This window comes from Drosophila ananassae, chromosome 2L (assembly GCF_017639315.1).
Source record: "Drosophila ananassae strain 14024-0371.13 chromosome 2L, ASM1763931v2, whole genome shotgun sequence".
NCBI classification, from domain to species: domain Eukaryota; kingdom Metazoa; phylum Arthropoda; class Insecta; order Diptera; family Drosophilidae; genus Drosophila; species Drosophila ananassae.
Genome location: NC_057927.1, coordinates 29,228,058 through 29,245,604, shown reverse-complemented (window position 1 = coordinate 29,245,604; position 17,547 = coordinate 29,228,058). Strand labels below are relative to the sequence as shown.

Genomic DNA, 17,547 nt, shown 5'->3' with positions numbered 1-17,547 from the left:
CATTTTAGCTCTACTATTTTGAAGTACGTATGCGCCAAGAATTGAAAGGAGGGTGCAATATTCCAGCACAAGACGAATATTATTTTGTCTTTTCTCGACTTTCAATTTTTTGCAGAAATGCCTGCAGTTCTGATTTTGGATCCTTTAATCCTGCGGCTACTTCCCTAGGATACTCGATGGAGGTGCAGGACATGGGGATGACGATGACTTCAGTTGATACAAATGTTGTTTCGCGACGCGAACTTTAAATTGTTTTTTGTTTATTGTTTTTTAAAATTCATAGCACTACCGTCGCGAGCAACTTTTTGTTTTATTTTTTTTGTTTGCTATATATTCTTTGTGTCACTGTCACTAGTTGCTTTATTTATAAATTATAGTAAACAAGTCCAAACGAGGGCGCCAAAATTTTTAATGAGATTAGTTTATCTCAACACTTTCAAAAAAACTAAAAGTGGCTGTTCAATAAAATTTTCACAAGGACGAAAAGAAAATACAAGCTCTCGACTCAACGTTATAATTCACTATATTCAACCAAAAAAGAACTTAAGCCTAGCTTATCTATTGCGGCGAAGCGGGGCGAATTCGCAAGAGAGTGCAACTGAGCTTTTATTTCGCTCCCGCTCCGCCCTATGCTAACTTAGACTAGACTTCAATTTTTTCTCGACTTTTAATTATGCTACTAATATAATCTAATCATTCTACAGTTGTCTCGCTCTCTCGGGGTATCTCTCGGACGCTCCGCAGCATCAAGCGTTTACCCGCGCTCCCGCATAACTGAAATAGAGATTTTGGAATAAAATATTTCAAAATATATTATAAGTAAATGTAAAATACTATTAAATTAATTAAATGAAAATTATTTAAAATTTTTCCCTATAGAAATACGTGAAAAAACATACTTTCATTGAATTTCATTTTTTGGTTGTGAGTCAACCACAAATCTGGAGAATTACCTATATACAAGGTGAGTTCCAAAAAGTAAACAAGACTTAAAAAAAATAATAAATCAAAAACAATTTATTTTATTTAAAACAGTCTCCATCTGCTTCAAATCAGTTCCGTAGAGCTCCGTGTTCGTCCGTAAAGCGTTATGCGGCCACTACGTCGAACTCGCGGGCATAACGGTAGGTCCCGGAGTCGTAGTCAAAGAACGTATAAAAGTTCTGACTAAATTGAACTGGGTTCTTCAAGGGTCTGCTCGGATTAAACAGGCGCTTGCTGTGATCAGGCTGCAGTTGATGTGAGATTCTTGAAGTCCTGGGTTGGTTCTTCTCAAGTACAGATACAGGTACTCCTACATGTGGTCCGTTTCACGGGAGCAATACTTGAAGTAGGTTTGGCAACGAGTGGCCTACTTGTGGTCAGTGTCACGGGTGCAACACTCGAAGTAGGTTGGGTAACGTGGGTCCTACTTATGGTCAGTTTCACGGGAGCAACACTCGAAGTAGGTTTGGTATCGCGGGTCCTACTTGTGGTACGTTTTACGGGAGCAACACTCGACCTAGGTTAGATAACGAAAGTTCTACTTGTGGTCCGTTTACACAAGAGCAAAACTGGAAGTAGGTTAATTTTAACTGCCGTAACTTGACACTTAACTATCTTTATTTCAGAAGAACAATTATTTTATAAAATGCTCAAATATACATTTACTAAGTCTAGGGAATGTTCCCCACCTCTAAGTCTGCTGACTCAGATTGCTTGAAAATTATTATAATATTTATTTAATCAAATTAAATAAAATAATTATGAGAATATACTCCTTGACCCATCGTTTCCAGAAAAGTTCTGCCACCTCATTGGCCTGGTGCCAGCGTTGCCTTACATCCGAGTCCTTGGTGACGATTGGCTTGTACCCGTCTGCGGATCCTAACAATAAATGATTTGGAGTGAAGGCATCATCATCTTTTGCGTCTAAGGATACGAATGTTAGAGGACGGGAATTGATAACGTACTCAAGGCGTTCATCAAGGCGTTTCTTAGGCTTTCGTCGTTAAAACTTTAATTAGGAGAGATGCTTTTCAATATTATTTTGATTGATCGTATTAAGCGCTCCCAAGCTCCCCCCATGTGTGGAGCGCCTGGAGGATTGAAATTCCATTTAATTTCGTCGTATTTAATGGTTAGGTTATTGAAGTCTTTATTCTTCAGCTATTCCTTAACAACTTTCTCAGTTGCCTTGAAATTGGTTCCATTATCCGAGTATATTTCTCTTGGAGTTCCTCGTCGGGCCATAAAGATTGCGAGGCACATTACACATGAGCTTGTATCGAGGCTATACGCTATCTCTATATGTACGGCGCGTATAGTAAGGCACGTAAATATCACGCCCCACCTTTTCTCCTTGTGTCGGCCTACGTTGACCGCGATGGGGCCAAAGAAGTCCACTCCAGTATAAGTGAATGGTCTTTGAAAGCTGGCGATCCTGGCTGCAGGTAATGGGGCCATCTGCGGCACTATTGGAGCTGCTGTATTGTTTTTACATTTCTAGCACCCTTTTCGAACGGACTTGTATACCACGCGTAACTGAGGTATAAAGAACTGACTCCTGATTATGTTTATAGTTCCCTCATGCAGCAAATGGTGGTTGCTCTCGCGAAAGTGCTTGACAAGGAGATATGTAACCGGGTGGCGTTTTGGTAGTACTATTTGGTCGTCGTTCGGGTTTATAGTTTGAGACCTTCCTTGGGTGCGAATTATGCCGCAATCGTCTAGGTAGATGTTTAACCCAATAAGCGCGCTGGTCCTTTGAATATTGTTGTCTTTTTGGAGAGAATCTAATTCGTCCTTGAATGCTTCGTTTTGGGCTACTTTATAAAGTATGTTCTTTCCTTGCATAATTATTTTATCTGACAACGTTTTGGTGATGGTTTCTCCTCGACATTTCGCTTTCAGGTTTTTTACGTACATGATGAACGTCGCTGTGGCTCGATAAAGTCGTTTCCAGATTGAGAATGATTCAATGTTTAGTTTTATAAGCACTGGTATACTTTGGTTACTAAAACTACCTTTTCGAGCTCGTTATTATCGTTTCCCGGTGGAAGACTTGGTTGATGATTTGGCCACTAGTCTTTGGGACTTTTCAGGAATGCCGGTCCGCTGGTCCACTGCTCCAGGATTGGTTTGGCGATAAAATGACTAGACTAGATGACTAGCAATGACTAGATTTGTCGTGATGTCAAATCCTTTGATCACGCGAAGGTAGCACACAGCTGCATATACGTATTCGCTCACATCGGTATGCAGCAATGGTGAGTAATGTCGTGGTATATGTACAGACTTAGCGTGTGATAGTATTTTGTTCAGCAACTCTGTGAAGGTTCCGGTAATTCGTCGTCCCATCCGATCCCTGATCGCCATGTTTCTTGTAGAAGAATTTTAAGTCCAATAGTATAGCATAACAAAAATCCAAGGGGGTCATAAATTGACATCAGAACCTGTAGAGCCTTTTAGTGGGGCGGACCGTATCACTTAGTACATTCCTTTCTAGTATTGCGAATCTGAAAATATATTTAAATGTATCACTCTCCGGATTCCAAAACATACCCAAGACTTTCTCAGTGTCTCCTAAGTCCTTTCTAGGCTGTGTTGGGGCTGACTCTTTATTTAATGCGTTTAAGACTTGGGGTGAATTGGAAGTCCAGTTTCTGATATGGAAACCCCCAGCTGAATGTATTAGTTTGACCGCCTTCGACACTTTAGTAGCTTCCTCTTCGTCGTTTAGACTGTCTATATAATCGTCAACTTAATGAGCTCGGGTGATGGCTTCATAGGCTCTTGGATACTGCATCTTGTAGTCCTCCGCATTTTTGTCCCTGACGTAATGAGCTATACAAGGGGCGCAAGATATTCCGAACGACATTGCTCTCATTACGTATTCCTTTGGACTTTGCATTCGCTCGTCGATCCACAGGAAACGCTGTACATGAATGTCGCTTTCCTTTATCTGCTATATCACCTATATATCTGCTATATCACCGCAGACCGCTATCTTGCCGACTCTGAATGTCATCAAAACGTCGGACAGTGGATGTAAAAGATCCGGACCAGTAAGCATGAAGTCATTTAAGGAGACACCGATGGTGTAGCCTTTTTCCATCAGATTGTTGACAAGCTCCTGAATTTTTACTCGTAGATCTGGTTCCTTCTCAATTTTAGCTTTCAGACAATTTAGGCGTTTTAATGCGTTTGTGTAGCTTTCAGGAAGTACCGTATCTTTATGGCGCCAAAGCAGGCCGATTTCGTACCGTCCGTCGATTTTTACGCACGTCTCTTGCATAATTTTGAAAGCTTTTTCATCATCTTTAGAGTGAAATGTCCTTAGAATTACGTGTTCTACGTTGAAGCTTTCTTTAACGGCCTTATCAACCTTGGGCATCCATGCTGTACTGGACGTGGGTGTGTACGTTGTTGGCCCTGGAGTAAATTGATGGCGTCACTGTGGATGCTGCTTCGGCGATTATGTAGAGCCAGTCGCTGAACGACTTAATCAATGCAGCGCTTGAGTCTTTTGGGAGCATAGCCCAGGTCAGTTTGTAATGGCTGGGAAGTTTGTCTACTAACTCTCTCAACAGCATGGGGTTGTTTAGGTGGTCATTAAGCTGACAAGCCTCCATTGTAGCACAAATATTTCGTACTGCCAAGGCATAATCTATGAGAGTGTCAAGTCGTTCCTTATTGATAGAGATTTTTCTCGCTTTTTCAATTAATCTCTCTAGTATCTGATCGGGACGTCCGAAAAACGTCTTGAGCGTGTTTATGACGTCAGGGACCATAACTGGAAGCAGAAGCTTATCTCTTACTAGTTCGAGTGCCTTTCCCTTGAGGCATTTTTGGAGTCGTAGCATATTTTCGACATTTGAAAACCCAGCTACAGTGGTACTATTTTCAAATGCACTGAGTAACGCTGGCCAGTCATCCGGATTGCCATTGAATGTCGGTAGATCGGGTAACAGTATTTGACGTGCTGACAGCTTGTACTTGTAGGCCCGAATGATGTGGTCAGAGCGGCTCCACTTTGCTGAGCTAGTATATTGTACTTTTGTTCAATGTAGCTTTGATCGGCCTGCCGCTTTTCCTCTAGCATTTGTAGCATTAGAGTATTGTTTTGTATCAAAATATGTTCATTGGCACGTTCAGCTTGTGAAGAAGTCGGCAGTTGCTTGTGCTGTTTTTTCACAGCCCCGGTCGAGTGCCCCGATATCGGAGCAATGTTGGTACGGTCTAGCGAAACGGTTATTTGCGAAGCGACACTTTGGACAGCGGCTGTGTCGGCGTCAGTCAGCGTAGTTGAGTCAGGTGGCTGTTTACTGCAGGAGACGCACTTCCATCCTTTTGTGTTCTGGGTGTTCTCGTCTCGAACGCAGCCAAAGGGGTACCACGTCGTGCAAATATCGCAATGCACCCATATAATGTCTTTGCCGGTACTACTCTTTTTGCATGCACTGCATTCTGTTTGGTTGTATTCACGGGATATCATGGTTATTACTTCTGTTCTTCTTGCTTCTTGCTTTATTAGACAAGAAAGAACTGAGCTGTATTTGTGTTCAAGTTAATTACGCAGCAAAGTGAACTTCTTCGTTCATGTATGAATAGATACGCAATAAAACCAAAGATCACAAACGGGGAGTTTGAGTAAGTATTTTTTAATTAATGTTGCAGCCCAGGATGACAATGTCCAAAAAAACACGTTCTAATAGCACGCTTTTAATTATTATAATATTTATTTAATCAAATTACACGAGCTTTAAAAAATCTTGTTCGTCTTACGCTTCTTCTGAGACTAACTCTTTGAGATGACATTTTTTAATTCGCTTGTTCTGCTACTAACTCGTTCGTTATTTTACCATATGTTGTCGTGTTGGCGCTAACAGTGCCAATAGATTAGTGGGTCTGATTATTGAATATTGCGACACGCTGATGAACATTAATTAGATCAGATTTCTAGGTGTGACTTTTTGCACGGTCCAGAAGCATGTCGAATGACTGTTGAAGCCGATCCAAATCCCGGGAGTTGCCATAACACTCTGGACTTCATCGAAACAAGAAAATACCAAATTTTGTAGCGTAGGCAACACTTGAAACTCGATAAGTGTGGTAATGAGCGACTATATGAGCGTTTTATTCTGTTGAGAAATCTGTGGACAGGAATTCAAACTGACTGACAATCGATATTCTAGCAGATAAGCTGCTCCGCGACATCCCCGCTTCCGTGAAGCATTTGCATTCATTTCAAGCAGAAGAGCCAGCATCGAAGAAGGACGAATCATCCTGACTCGACCGTCTATCCATTCCGCCGCTCGTCTGGGCACTCCATCTACTGCTGATTGGGTCCAGCATATTGGGTACTCCTTTCAGTAAGTCGTTGGGAGATAGTGGAGCCCCCTGATCCATAGTGACTGGCATTTGCGTTAGTGGGAGAGAATTAACTATGTTCGCCGCCTCGATCAAAAGATTCTCCAGAACATGTTCCATGGGAGCCAGCTCCCTCATCGTATGGGCCAGCATCTTATTGACGCACTAGATCATCCTTTCCCAGGCGCCATCCTCACCTCGGTTCGCTGGACAGTTGAAAATCCATTTGATTTCTTTGGACGACACCTCACCCTAGATCTTCTTTCTGGCCTTTCGATTGGCTCCAACAAAATTTTTCATAATATCGCTCCTCATCTTGACCACCGGTCCTCGCCGGCTCATGAAATTTCTCATAGCGATGATGCAGGAATCTGCAGATAAATCATGGGCCATCTACAAATGCATGGCCCCCGTGGTTAAACAGGTGAACAGTGCCTCCCACCTTTCTCGACGCGACGACCAATCGTTCGTGCAGAGCCCGGGCTCTCGTGCAGCCACGGGCTCTCGTGCAGCCACTACCACTAGAGGAGCTCTTCGGCCAATTCTCTTCTGGCTCCCGTACGACTGTCGGCCGCGTAGTCATCGTGGCCCTTGAGTGATCCCCACATGGCGTTGCGGCATGGTTGCGTCGTCTGCCACGTTTTCGGCAATCGGTATTCCAAAAAAACTGTTTATACCGCCGGTGGGTGCAGCTTATCCAGTGCAGCACTATTTTGGAATCAGGCCCGATTACTTATCTGCCTATCTCGACACTGTGTTCATCTGCACATTTCGTTTGGGAACATACGCCTGCACGTCATCGTTTGCTTAGTTGGCTTGCCAATATACCGTCGCAGCGAACGCCGAGTGGCGCACATAAACGTGCAGCTGAAGTGCTCGTACTCGTCCAGTACTAAAATAGTAGCGTGGACATCGAAACTCCCTCACGTAGCTCATCTCTTGCCGCCAGCACTCGAATGCCGTGGCTATCTCGCCTGGCAACGGCTCATCCCATGTGATTCCTTTCCGCCAAATCTGTCGCATAGGTAGCTTGGCGGTTACCATGTAGCAGCTCAAGAACCCAATCGGATCAAATGTGGACATCACTTAGCTGAGGAACTCCCTCTTCGTAGGGTCGCTTTCCCCGGTGATCACCTGCTGGGAACCGATGGTACTTGTCGTAGAATCTGAAGTCATCTGTAGCCGGATACCAATACATGCCCAATACCTTCTGCTCGTATTCGGACAACTGGACGTTCTCGTTGGGGCCTAACGGATTTAAGGCTCTGACCAACTCGCCGAGCTGGAAGAAAACCGATGCAGATCAAAACCGGCACTTGCGTTTATCGTTTGCATGTACTCGTTTTGTGACGTCGAATGCTTCATCCTCGGGTGCGAAGCTGTCTATGTAATCGTCTACGTAGTGGTACTCATGCTGCGCTGAGCATGGTATACAAGCTGCTCCAAACGTCTTCACTGTCATCTCGTAGATCTCCGGGTCGTTTCGGACGTTTCGGACACCACAACTAGTCACTGTTGCCGTAAATGACCTGCCGCTCTAGTCGTCATGCGTATCCGTTCTTGACGTAGTCAACCATGATTCCATTGTAGGCCTGCGCTAAGTTCGCGTCGCGCATCATTTTCTTTTCGATGTTGACGAGTCGTTGTTGCGCCATGTTGTAACTGTCTGGCAGTCTCATCTCGTCATCCTTCTATAGCACCCAAGTCTGGTAGCGTTGACCCATCCGTTTAGTCGTCCTCTCCAAGATGCCCAGAGTTCGTTCATCGTCGATGGCTGCGACCGGTGGCGCTGGCTTCACTCCGAAGTTCTCTACTTCGAAATAATCGCTGATCATCTTCTCCATAGCGTCATTCTGGGTAACCATCAATGAACTCGCTTGATGTCTTACTGGTCCATATAGATTGGTAGCTGCTGCGTATGGTCTCCCTGTGCCGAAGCTTCTGGTCTGCAGGGGTATTCCTAGGTGCGCATAATCCATTCCAATAACGATCTTTGGCGCAGCGTTTTGTACGGCTTCACAGTTAAGCGTGCTCTCGTCCTTGCCGCCTGACATCTTCTCGACGTAAACGACGATGCAGATCGGAAGACTTAGAATGCTTTCTGCGTACACGTTCCTTAAACCGTGCCGCTTCGGTTTGCTCGCTCCACTGATCTGCAGGCTAACCATCCACGTAGGCTCTGTGGCGGACTTACCGCCATACCACTGCACGCTTAGTTGTCGACTTACACCCTGTAGGTGTAGGCTTCGGGCGAGCTCGTTGTCTATGAACGTCCCAGACGATCCCTCGTCGAGCAGTGCGTACGTGTCCACCTGTTGCTTCTCCCCGTACAGCGTCACGGGCAGAACAGCAGGTGGCCTCCATCCGAATCGACGCAACTAAAGTTTCTATGCGGCATACCTGGCCGCTTTGGTTCTCATTTTTCATACGGCCAGCGCTCCTTAAGCCTCTTGCATGGGCCATGAAAAGTTTACTCACTGTTGGATCCGCTGACTGCGGCATCCAATTGCGTTGACTGATGACCTTGTGTAGCTCCCGTTTGTGGTTGCTCCGTAGCTCCCTCCTGTGACCACCGTCTGAGTGTTTATGACGTCAGGGACCATGACTGGAAGCAGAAGCTTATCTCTTACTAGTTCGAGTGCCTTTCCCTTGAGGCATTTTTGGAGTCGTAGCATATTTTCGACATTTGAAAACCCAGCTACAGTGGTACTATTTTCAAATGCACTGAGTAACGCTGGCCAGTCATCCGGATTGCCATTGAATGTCGGTAGATCGGGTAACAGTATTTGACGTGCTGACAGCTTGTACTTGTAGGCCCGAATGATGTGGTCAGAGCGGCTCCACTTTGCTGAGCTAGTATATTGTACTTTTGTTCAATGTAGCTTTGATTGGCCTGCCGCTTTTCCTCTAGCATTTGTAGCATTAGAGTATTGTTTTGTATCAAAATATGTTCATTGGCACGTTCAGCTTGTGAAGAAGTCGGCAGTTGCTTGTGCTGTTTTTTTCACAGCCCCGGTCGAGTGCCCCGATGTCGGAGCAAAGTTGGTACGGTCTAGCGAAACGGTTATTTGCGAAGCGACACTTTGGACAGCGGCTGTGTCGGCGTCAGTCAGCGTAGTTGAGTCAGGTGGCTGTTTACTGCAGGAGACGCACTTCCATCCTTTTGTGTTCTGGGCGTTCTCGTCTCGAACGCAGCCAAAGTGGTACCACGTCGTGCAAATATCACAATGCACCCATATAATGTCTTTGCCGGTACTACTCTTTTTGCATGCACTGCATTCTGTTTGGTTGTATTCACGGGATATCATGGTTATTACTTCTGTTCTTCTTGCTTCTTGTCTTTGTTGTATCTATGCCTGTTTTCAGCCTTATTAGACAAGAAAGAACTGAGCTGTATTTGTGTTCAAGTTAATTACGCAGCAAAGTGAACTTCTTCGTTCATGTATGAATAGATACGCAATAAAACCAAAGATCACAAACGGGGAGTTTGAGTAAGTATTTTTTAATTAATGTTGCAGCCCAGGATGACAATGTCCAAAAAAACACGTTCTAATAGCACGCTTTTAATTATTATAATATTTATTTAATCAAATTACACGAGCTTTAAAAAAACTTGTTCGTCTTTACGCTTCTTCTGAGACTAACTCTTTGAGATGACATTTTTTAATTCGCTTGTTCTGCTACTAACTCGTTCGTTATTTTACCACATGTTGTCGTGTTGGCGCTAACAGTGCCAATAGATTAGTGGGTCTGATTATTGAATATTGCGACACGCTGATGAACATTAATTAGATCAGATTTCTAGGTGTGACTTTTTGCACGGTCCAGAAGCATGTCGAAGCATGTCCAGAAGCCAGCTCCTTCATCGTATGGGCCAGCATCTTATTGACGCACTAGATCATCCTTTCCCAGGCGCCATCCTCACCTCGGTTCGCTGGACAGTTGAAAATCCATTTGATTTCTTTGGACGACACCTCACCCTAGATCTTCTTTCTGGCCTTTCGATTGGCTCCAACAAAATTTTTCATAATATCGCTCCTCATCTTGACCACCGGTCCTCGCCGGCTCATGAAATTTCTCATAGCGATGATGCAGGAATCTGCAGATAAATCATGGGCCATCTACAAATGCATGGCCCCCGTGGTTAAACAGGTGAACAGTGCCTCCCACCTTTCTCGACGCGACGACCAATCGTTCGTGCAGAGCCCGGGCTCTCGTGCAGCCACGGGCTCTCGTGCAGCCACTACCACTAGAGGAGCTCTTCGGCCAATTCTCTTCTGGCTCCCGTACGACTGTCGGCCGCGTAGTCATCGTGGCCCTTGAGTGATCCCCACATGGCGTTGCGGCATGGTTGCGTCGTCTGCCACGTTTTCGGCAATTGGTATTCCAAAAAAACTGTTTATACCGCCGGTGGGTGCAGCTTATCCAGTGCAGCACTATTTTGGAATCAGGCCCGATTACTTATCTGCCTATCTCGACACTGTGTTCATCTGCACATTTCGTTTGGGAACATACGCCTGCACGTCACCGTTTGCTTAGTTGGCTTGCCAATATACCGTCGCAGCGAACGCCGAGTGGCGCACATAAACGTGCAGCTGAAGTGCTCGTACTCGTCCATTACTAAAATAGTAGCGTGGACATCGAAACTCCCTCACGTAGCTCATCTCTTGCCGCCAGCACTCGAATGCCGTGGCTAGCTCGCCTGGCAACGGCTCATCCCATGTGATTCCTTTCCGCCAAATCTGTCGCATAGGTAGCTTGGCGGTTACCATGTAGCAGCTCAAGAACCCAATCGGATCAAATGTGGACATCACTTAGCTGAGGAACTCCCTCTTCGTAGGGTCGCTTTCCCCGGTGATCACCTGCTGGGAACCGATGGTACTTGTCGTAGAATCTGAAGTCATCTGTAGCCGGATACCAATACATGCCCAATACCTTCTGCTCGTATTCGGACAACTGGACGTTCTCGTTGGGGCCTAACGGATTTAAGGCTCTGACCAACTCGCCGAGCTGGAAGAAAACCGATGCAGATCAAAACCGGCACTTGCGTTTATCGTTTGCATGTACTCGTTTTGTGACGTCGAATGCTTCATCCTCGGGTGCGAAGCTGTCTATGTAATCGTCTACGTAGTGGTACTCATAAATGGCCAGTACCGTCCGGGGATCACTGTGCACGTGCCTTGAAGCATAACGGTCTTCATGTGCTGCGCTGAGCATGGTATACAAGCTGCTCCAAACGTCTTCACTGTCATCTCGTAGATCTCCGGGTCGTTTCGGACATATAACTCCACCACAACTAGTCACTGTTGCCGTAAATGACCTGCCGCTCTAGTCGTCATGCGTATCCGTTCTTGACGTAGTCAACCATGATTCCATTGTAGGCCTGCGCTAAGTTCGCGTCGCGCATCATTTTCTTTTCGATGTTGACGAGTCGTTGTTGCGCCATGTTGTAACTGTCTGGCAGTCTCATCTCGTCATCCTTCTATAGCACCCAAGTCTGGTAGCGTTGACCCATCCGTTTAGTCGTCCTCTCCAAGATGCCCAGAGTTCGTTCATCGTCGATGGCTGCGACCGGTGGCGCTGGCTTCACTCCGAAGTTCTCTACTTCGAAATAATCGCTGATCATCTTCTCCATAGCGTCATTCTGGGTAACCATCAATGAACTCGCTTGATGTCTTACTGGTCCATATAGATTGGTAGCTGCTGCGTATGGTCTCCCTGTGCCGAAGCTTCTGGTCTGCAGGGGTATTCCTAGGTGCGCATAATCCATTCCAATAACGATCTTTGGCGCAGCGTTTTGTACGGCTTCACAGTTAAGCGTGCTCTCGTCCTTGCCGCCTGACATCTTCTCGACGTAAACGACGATGCAGATCGGAAGACTTAGAATGCTTTCTGCGTACACGTTCCTTAAACCGTGCCGCTTCGGTTTGCTCGCTCCACTGATCTGCAGGCTAACCATCCACGTAGGCTCTGTGGCGGACTTACCGCCATACCACTGCACGCTTAGTTGTCGACTTACACCCTGTAGGTGTAGGCTTCGGGCGAGCTCGTTGTCTATGAACGTCCCAGACGATCCCTCGTCGAGCAGTGCGTACGTGTCCACCTGTTGCTTCTCCCCGTACAGCGTCACGGGCAGAACAGCAGGTGGCCTCCATCCGAATCGACACAACTAAAGTTTCTATGCGGCATACCTGGCCGCTTTGGTTCTCATTTTTCATACGGCCAGCGCTCCTTAAGCCTCTTGCATGGGCCATGAAAAGTTTACTCACTGTTGGATCCGCTGACTGCGGCATCCAATTGCGTTGACTGATGACCTTGTGTAGCTCCCGTTTGTGGTTACTCCGTAGCTCCCTCCTGTGACCACCGTCTGAATGTTGTGACCGTCTGAGACTATCGGCTTCGTCATGCAGCAAGTAGTGATGCTTCCGCAGGCATCCGTAGACGTTGCATTTACGGCTCCTTTTGCAGAACCGTACCATGTATCCAGTTTCGAGGCACGCTTCTTAACGAAGCTCTCTTTACTCTTTACTGCTCATGTCCGTAACGGTATATACCAGCTTAGATGAACTATCGTCGGGTATGGTTCTATCGTGGCCGCGTACCTGGCCCATACCAACCTCTTACTATGGGGCAATTTGGTGATCAGCTCCTCCATCAGGGACGGATTTCCTATATGCTGGTCGCCGCTGTCGGTTGGTTGTAGAAACTCTGCAATATTGCTCACCCTCGTGAAGAACGATACAACCCTCCTATGTTGTACTCCTGAATTGGCTGCAGCTCCCGCACGCGATCCAGTTGGCTCCGGATCAATTGCTCCAGACGCCCATATCGAAAGCGCAGCTTTTCTATTACGGCCTGGTCGTTGTTGGGATGAATAAGCAGTGATTTGACTGCCGTCTGCGCTTCACCCTTCTGAGCCTCCACTAGCCTTTGGATATTTTCTAATTCTGTATACTGATACGCCGCCGTCGTCTCCTAAAACGCACACTGGAATATTGGCCATTCCTCTGGCTGACCCTCGAACTCTGGAAGATCAGGCAATGGCGCTCTGCCGCGAAGCTGTGTTGTAAATCCCGTGGTGCGTGAAAATAACCTCGTTCTGGCTGCACCGTGGCTTTGACAGAACATGGCGGTGAGCAGCTTACGGTTGTACAGCCTGTCCGTGTGACTTGTTGCTCTATTGCCCTAATTGCCGCTTATTGCGCATTACCGTTCTAATATGGCGGCAAGCTTCCACTCAATTATGGTGGCAGATTTGCACTCAATTATGCCGGCAACTGATTATTATGATAAAAAGTCAAATCTTATAAGATGGCGTCACTAACTCTAGTGGTCCCGTTGGCAGATTTTCACTCAAGATCTGCCTCACCGTTGCGCTCTAGCATGGCGCCTCTCCTAGCGGTGTATTCGCCGCACCGCTCACTCCGACGCCAATCGACAGGATCCTAACGGCGCTGCAGGTTCTACATTTTCCCTTGCCTGTAGGAGATCCTTCTCTAGGTTTGCGATTCTTGCAATAAGCGTCGCAATCTGTCGAGGGGTCCACATCCTGTCCTGGCGCTTCCATCTGGGCAGTTCTAGTGAGTTTTACCCAGATTCCTTTCTTTGGAGTCCGTTGCCGCTGCCGTCCACCGTCTGCATTCGCTAAGCTGGCCGGCAAGCCGGAAGTTGCATATATAGTTGTAGCTGCGGTAGCCTCAGATTGAGTGGCCTGGAACTCCGTCCTGGCGAATGTGTTAGAGTACCGTTCGAGTTCCAACTCAAAGAATGCGAATAAAAGAAATGACGCCGATCCAAATCCCGGGAGTCGCCTCTTCACCGAAACAAGAAAATACCAGATCGTGTAGCGTAGCCGACACTTCTGTGATAATGAGCGACTATATGAGATTCTATCGCACCAGTCGACACATATGTAGATGGCGTCGCCGGGAGACGCTAAATTCAGAAAGTCCTGTTTACTTTGGAACACCTCTTGTATGTATTAAGGAAGCCTATGCATATTTTTCTTTTATCCGATCTGGCGCTAACCAACGGGAACTAAACCTTCCTGGAAAACAGGTTAATATTTGATAAATTTGTTCTTTTAGGGGGCCGCGGAAATTGATGGTGATAAAACTATGCATTTTTGTCAAGGTGCCAAAATTATGGTACAAATGAATACTCGGCCTGTATTTAAAATGTGGTGTATAAAATATGGTATTTTTATTAATTGAGATATTGCTGGTAGTATAGTCGGTCTTAGTAGAGGCGGTCACAAAAAGTGTATAGACCATGACGTTATCTTGACCGTTTTAGTATATGTTGTTTGTATGTATAATATATTTACTTATACGACATATATATTGTTAATATGGGAAGAAGAAAGTCTAAACGTAAGCCGCCTCCAAAACGAAAAAACATTGAACCTCTTGATCAACAATTTAACTGTCCATTTTGTAACCATGAGAAGTCGTGTGAAGTTAAAATGTAAATCTCTTCAGATATGTATCTTAGAATAAGAGAAATTAAATTTCGATTTTCTTGCAGGGATAAGGGGAGGAATACTGCAAAAATAACCTGCCGTGTTTGCTTGGAAGATTTCCAGACTGGAATCAACTTTCTATCAGAACCTATTGATGTTTACAATGATTGGGTGGATGCCTGTGAAACTGCCAATTAAACACATATGTACATTTATTTTAAAAAAGATCGATATTTAATTAAGTATTAAGTAAAATTATACAGTTTCATAAAAAGCGATAACTTCTAACCATTATTTCGAATATGATTCGCAGATCTACATAAGTTAATTTTATTACTACGCATATATTCGTGGTTCCGTAAGGGTTTGTGCACAGCGCTGATATGTGTATTTACATACATATGTATGCCTGAAAACAGAAACCAATACCAAGCTTCCTGGCTTGGCTTCTTCCCGGGACTTTTCTATGGGAAAAATATTTTTCGGAAAACAAAAACAATTCAATAGGATGTCACGAACGGTGAAGTAGTCGACGAAGTTCTGCGATTCTCTTCGGCTGTTCATGTTTGAAAGTTGTCATTTGCTTTTGATTTGAAAACAAAAACTGAAAATATTGATAATTATAATTTGTTTATTTTAAATAGAAAATATATATATGTCGTAGAATGGTTAGTTTGCCCATTGTACATGTCGTAGAATGGTTAGTTTGCCCATTGTACATGTGCGTACAGCTTTGGTGTGGCGACACATTGTCGCTAGTAGTTTTAGAATGCACAGTAGCTGAGAAAAAGGGACACACTGCTGCTGAGCATGGTCTGATCGGAGAGCGCGGACTGAATGCAAGTAACAGAGATGGCAATAGACTTTGCAGAAATGATGAAATTAGACAGAACTCTGTGTTACGCAGGTCAGTTTGGAAGCGTCTCTTGCAACGAGCAGAACTTGCTGTGCAAACTTACTGAAAATATGGAAACTTTGGAGGGATCTCCGTCATATATATATATATATATATTATAATAACAAAAAAGGAATTATACCATTTATAAAAATAATTTAGTTGTGATATGTACATATATACTTTCAAACTGTTGGGCCAAGAAGCCAATAGCAAACCCGAGCAGCATTTATTCTTGTCTGACTATCCTTCAGTTTCCCGTGCACATTATTTGAGCTTTGGTAGAGCTTCTGCGCCAAAGCTCTTAGCTTTACTTGTATTTTGGAGTTAATATTGACCGGCGCTATCTTGTTATTTTGAGCGCAATTAAAATAAATATATAAATACAAATAAATATTAAAATTCAACCTTGGTTAAAATTGGTTAATTCGGCCGCTATTCGGCAAAATGCTGATAGCGTTACAGAAACGTTAATTAAAATTTTTGGGGTATGAGGGTCCTTTCTTGTATTTATTAAACTTAAAACGCTTACAGTCAAAAACAGTTCGAAGACGAACGATTATATTGATAGATAACTGATCAAAAATTACTTTTAAATATTTCTTGGGTTTTTTTTACATAGGATTATATTAAATAAATATTTATTGATATTATCGACTCTAACGAGGTTCGACTCCCATAGTCCATTTCTTGATGCGCATTAAAGCAGTTCGTCCGCTTCTTTCTCGATTCCCTGCCACGAAGTGGCGACTCGCTCCGACGAAATTCGTTGCGTTTTCGCAGTAAACGGTTTGAAGACATCTTTGGCGACAAAAGAACCTTTGAAAAGCTTATAAAAAGTCTAGTTGCTGCGCGACCCGCAACAACAAAAATGTAAGCCCAGCCTCAGAGGCTTCATAGACAAACGAATTTAGCTTCTGTAGACTTGGGCTTACAACCAGGTCATCTTTTTAATTTCTTCTTGATACTCGTGCTCTTAAACTATCGGGACAATTTTATTAAAACCTTTATATTCGACAGAGAATGGTACACCATCAGAAGTACTTAATTATTTTTTCCGTTTCCTTATAAAGCGAAACATGTAAACGAACACTCCCAGCAATTACACGGAAGAGAAAAATTCATCTATATCTTTTAATAAATATGAGGTGGAGACCTTTGCGGCTAATCCGACCGCGTTCTTTTTTGCTTCCATCTTTGGAGTTTTCTACACTCTGCAACGAGACCTTATGCAGATTTGCAATTAATATAGAGGAATGAATTCGAATTGGTGACATCAGCTCACTCATTACAAATCTTGGTATTGAGATATCTTCTAACTGCGACAAGGCACACTCGATTTTGGTTCACAGTTCGTGCAATAGAATCTTTCCTTTGATAAGTATTGGTCTCAAAAAGCCAAGAGGGTCAATTAGCGTTGATGTCACCGAAAGAACGTTCCGCTTAGTCGCCCATTGACCCATGACTGAAGTATCAATTTAAAATTAAAATACACCATCTTTAGGAACCCAAGCGATTACTAATGCTTTGGTCAGCTCTGAGTTCGAAAGTGTTATTGGTTTGAAGGTGCTCTTGACCCATGACTGGAGTATCAATTTAAAATTAAAATACACCATCTTTAGGAACCCAAGCGATTACTAATGCTTTGGTCAGCTCTGAGTTCGAAAGTGTTATTGGTTTGAAGGTGCTCTTGGATGCTATAACTTCGGGCGAGTTTGAAAACCATTTACTCCCAGCATTTTGAAGAGCCAGAGTTGCTTCAGACACCTATTCAAACACCTTATATCCTGAAATGGGAAATTGTGCGTTTAGGCGTTATCTATGTGGATGTCTTACAAGA

At 44.5% G+C, this 17,547-nt stretch overlaps 2 protein-coding genes across 2 annotated transcripts in view; one reads left to right on the top strand and one right to left on the bottom strand.

Moving 5' to 3' along the window:
* Positions 1 to 759: 759 nt before the first annotated feature.
* Positions 760 to 17,547, bottom strand: part of LOC26515379 (rabankyrin-5) — a 95,062-nt gene continuing 78,274 nt past the window's right edge. Inside the window, exon 3 of the transcript XR_006506862.1 lies at positions 760 to 774. The gene's annotated coding sequence lies outside the window, so the exon portion shown is untranslated. The remainder of the gene's footprint in view (positions 775 to 17,547) is intronic.
* LOC6502725 (transcription elongation factor 1 homolog) lies at positions 14,653 to 15,090 on the top strand. The gene is made up of 2 exons (XM_001964307.4): positions 14,653 to 14,817; positions 14,878 to 15,090. Exons 1-2 carry the CDS (start codon positions 14,702 to 14,704, stop codon positions 15,008 to 15,010), a joined length of 249 nt encoding a protein of 82 aa, XP_001964343.1. The 5' UTR covers positions 14,653 to 14,701; the 3' UTR covers positions 15,011 to 15,090.

What these genes read in the sequence shown, in the direction of transcription:
- LOC6502725 (XM_001964307.4), top strand. Translation starts at nt 14,702, where the DNA reads ATGGGAAGAAGAAAGTCTAAACGTAAGCCGCCTCCAAAACGAAAAAAC. An exon ending in AAGTCGTGTGAAGTTAAAAT is followed by an intron (nt 14,818 to 14,877) that starts GTAAATCTCTTC and finishes ATTTTCTTGCAG; the next exon opens with GGATAAGGGGAGGAATACTG.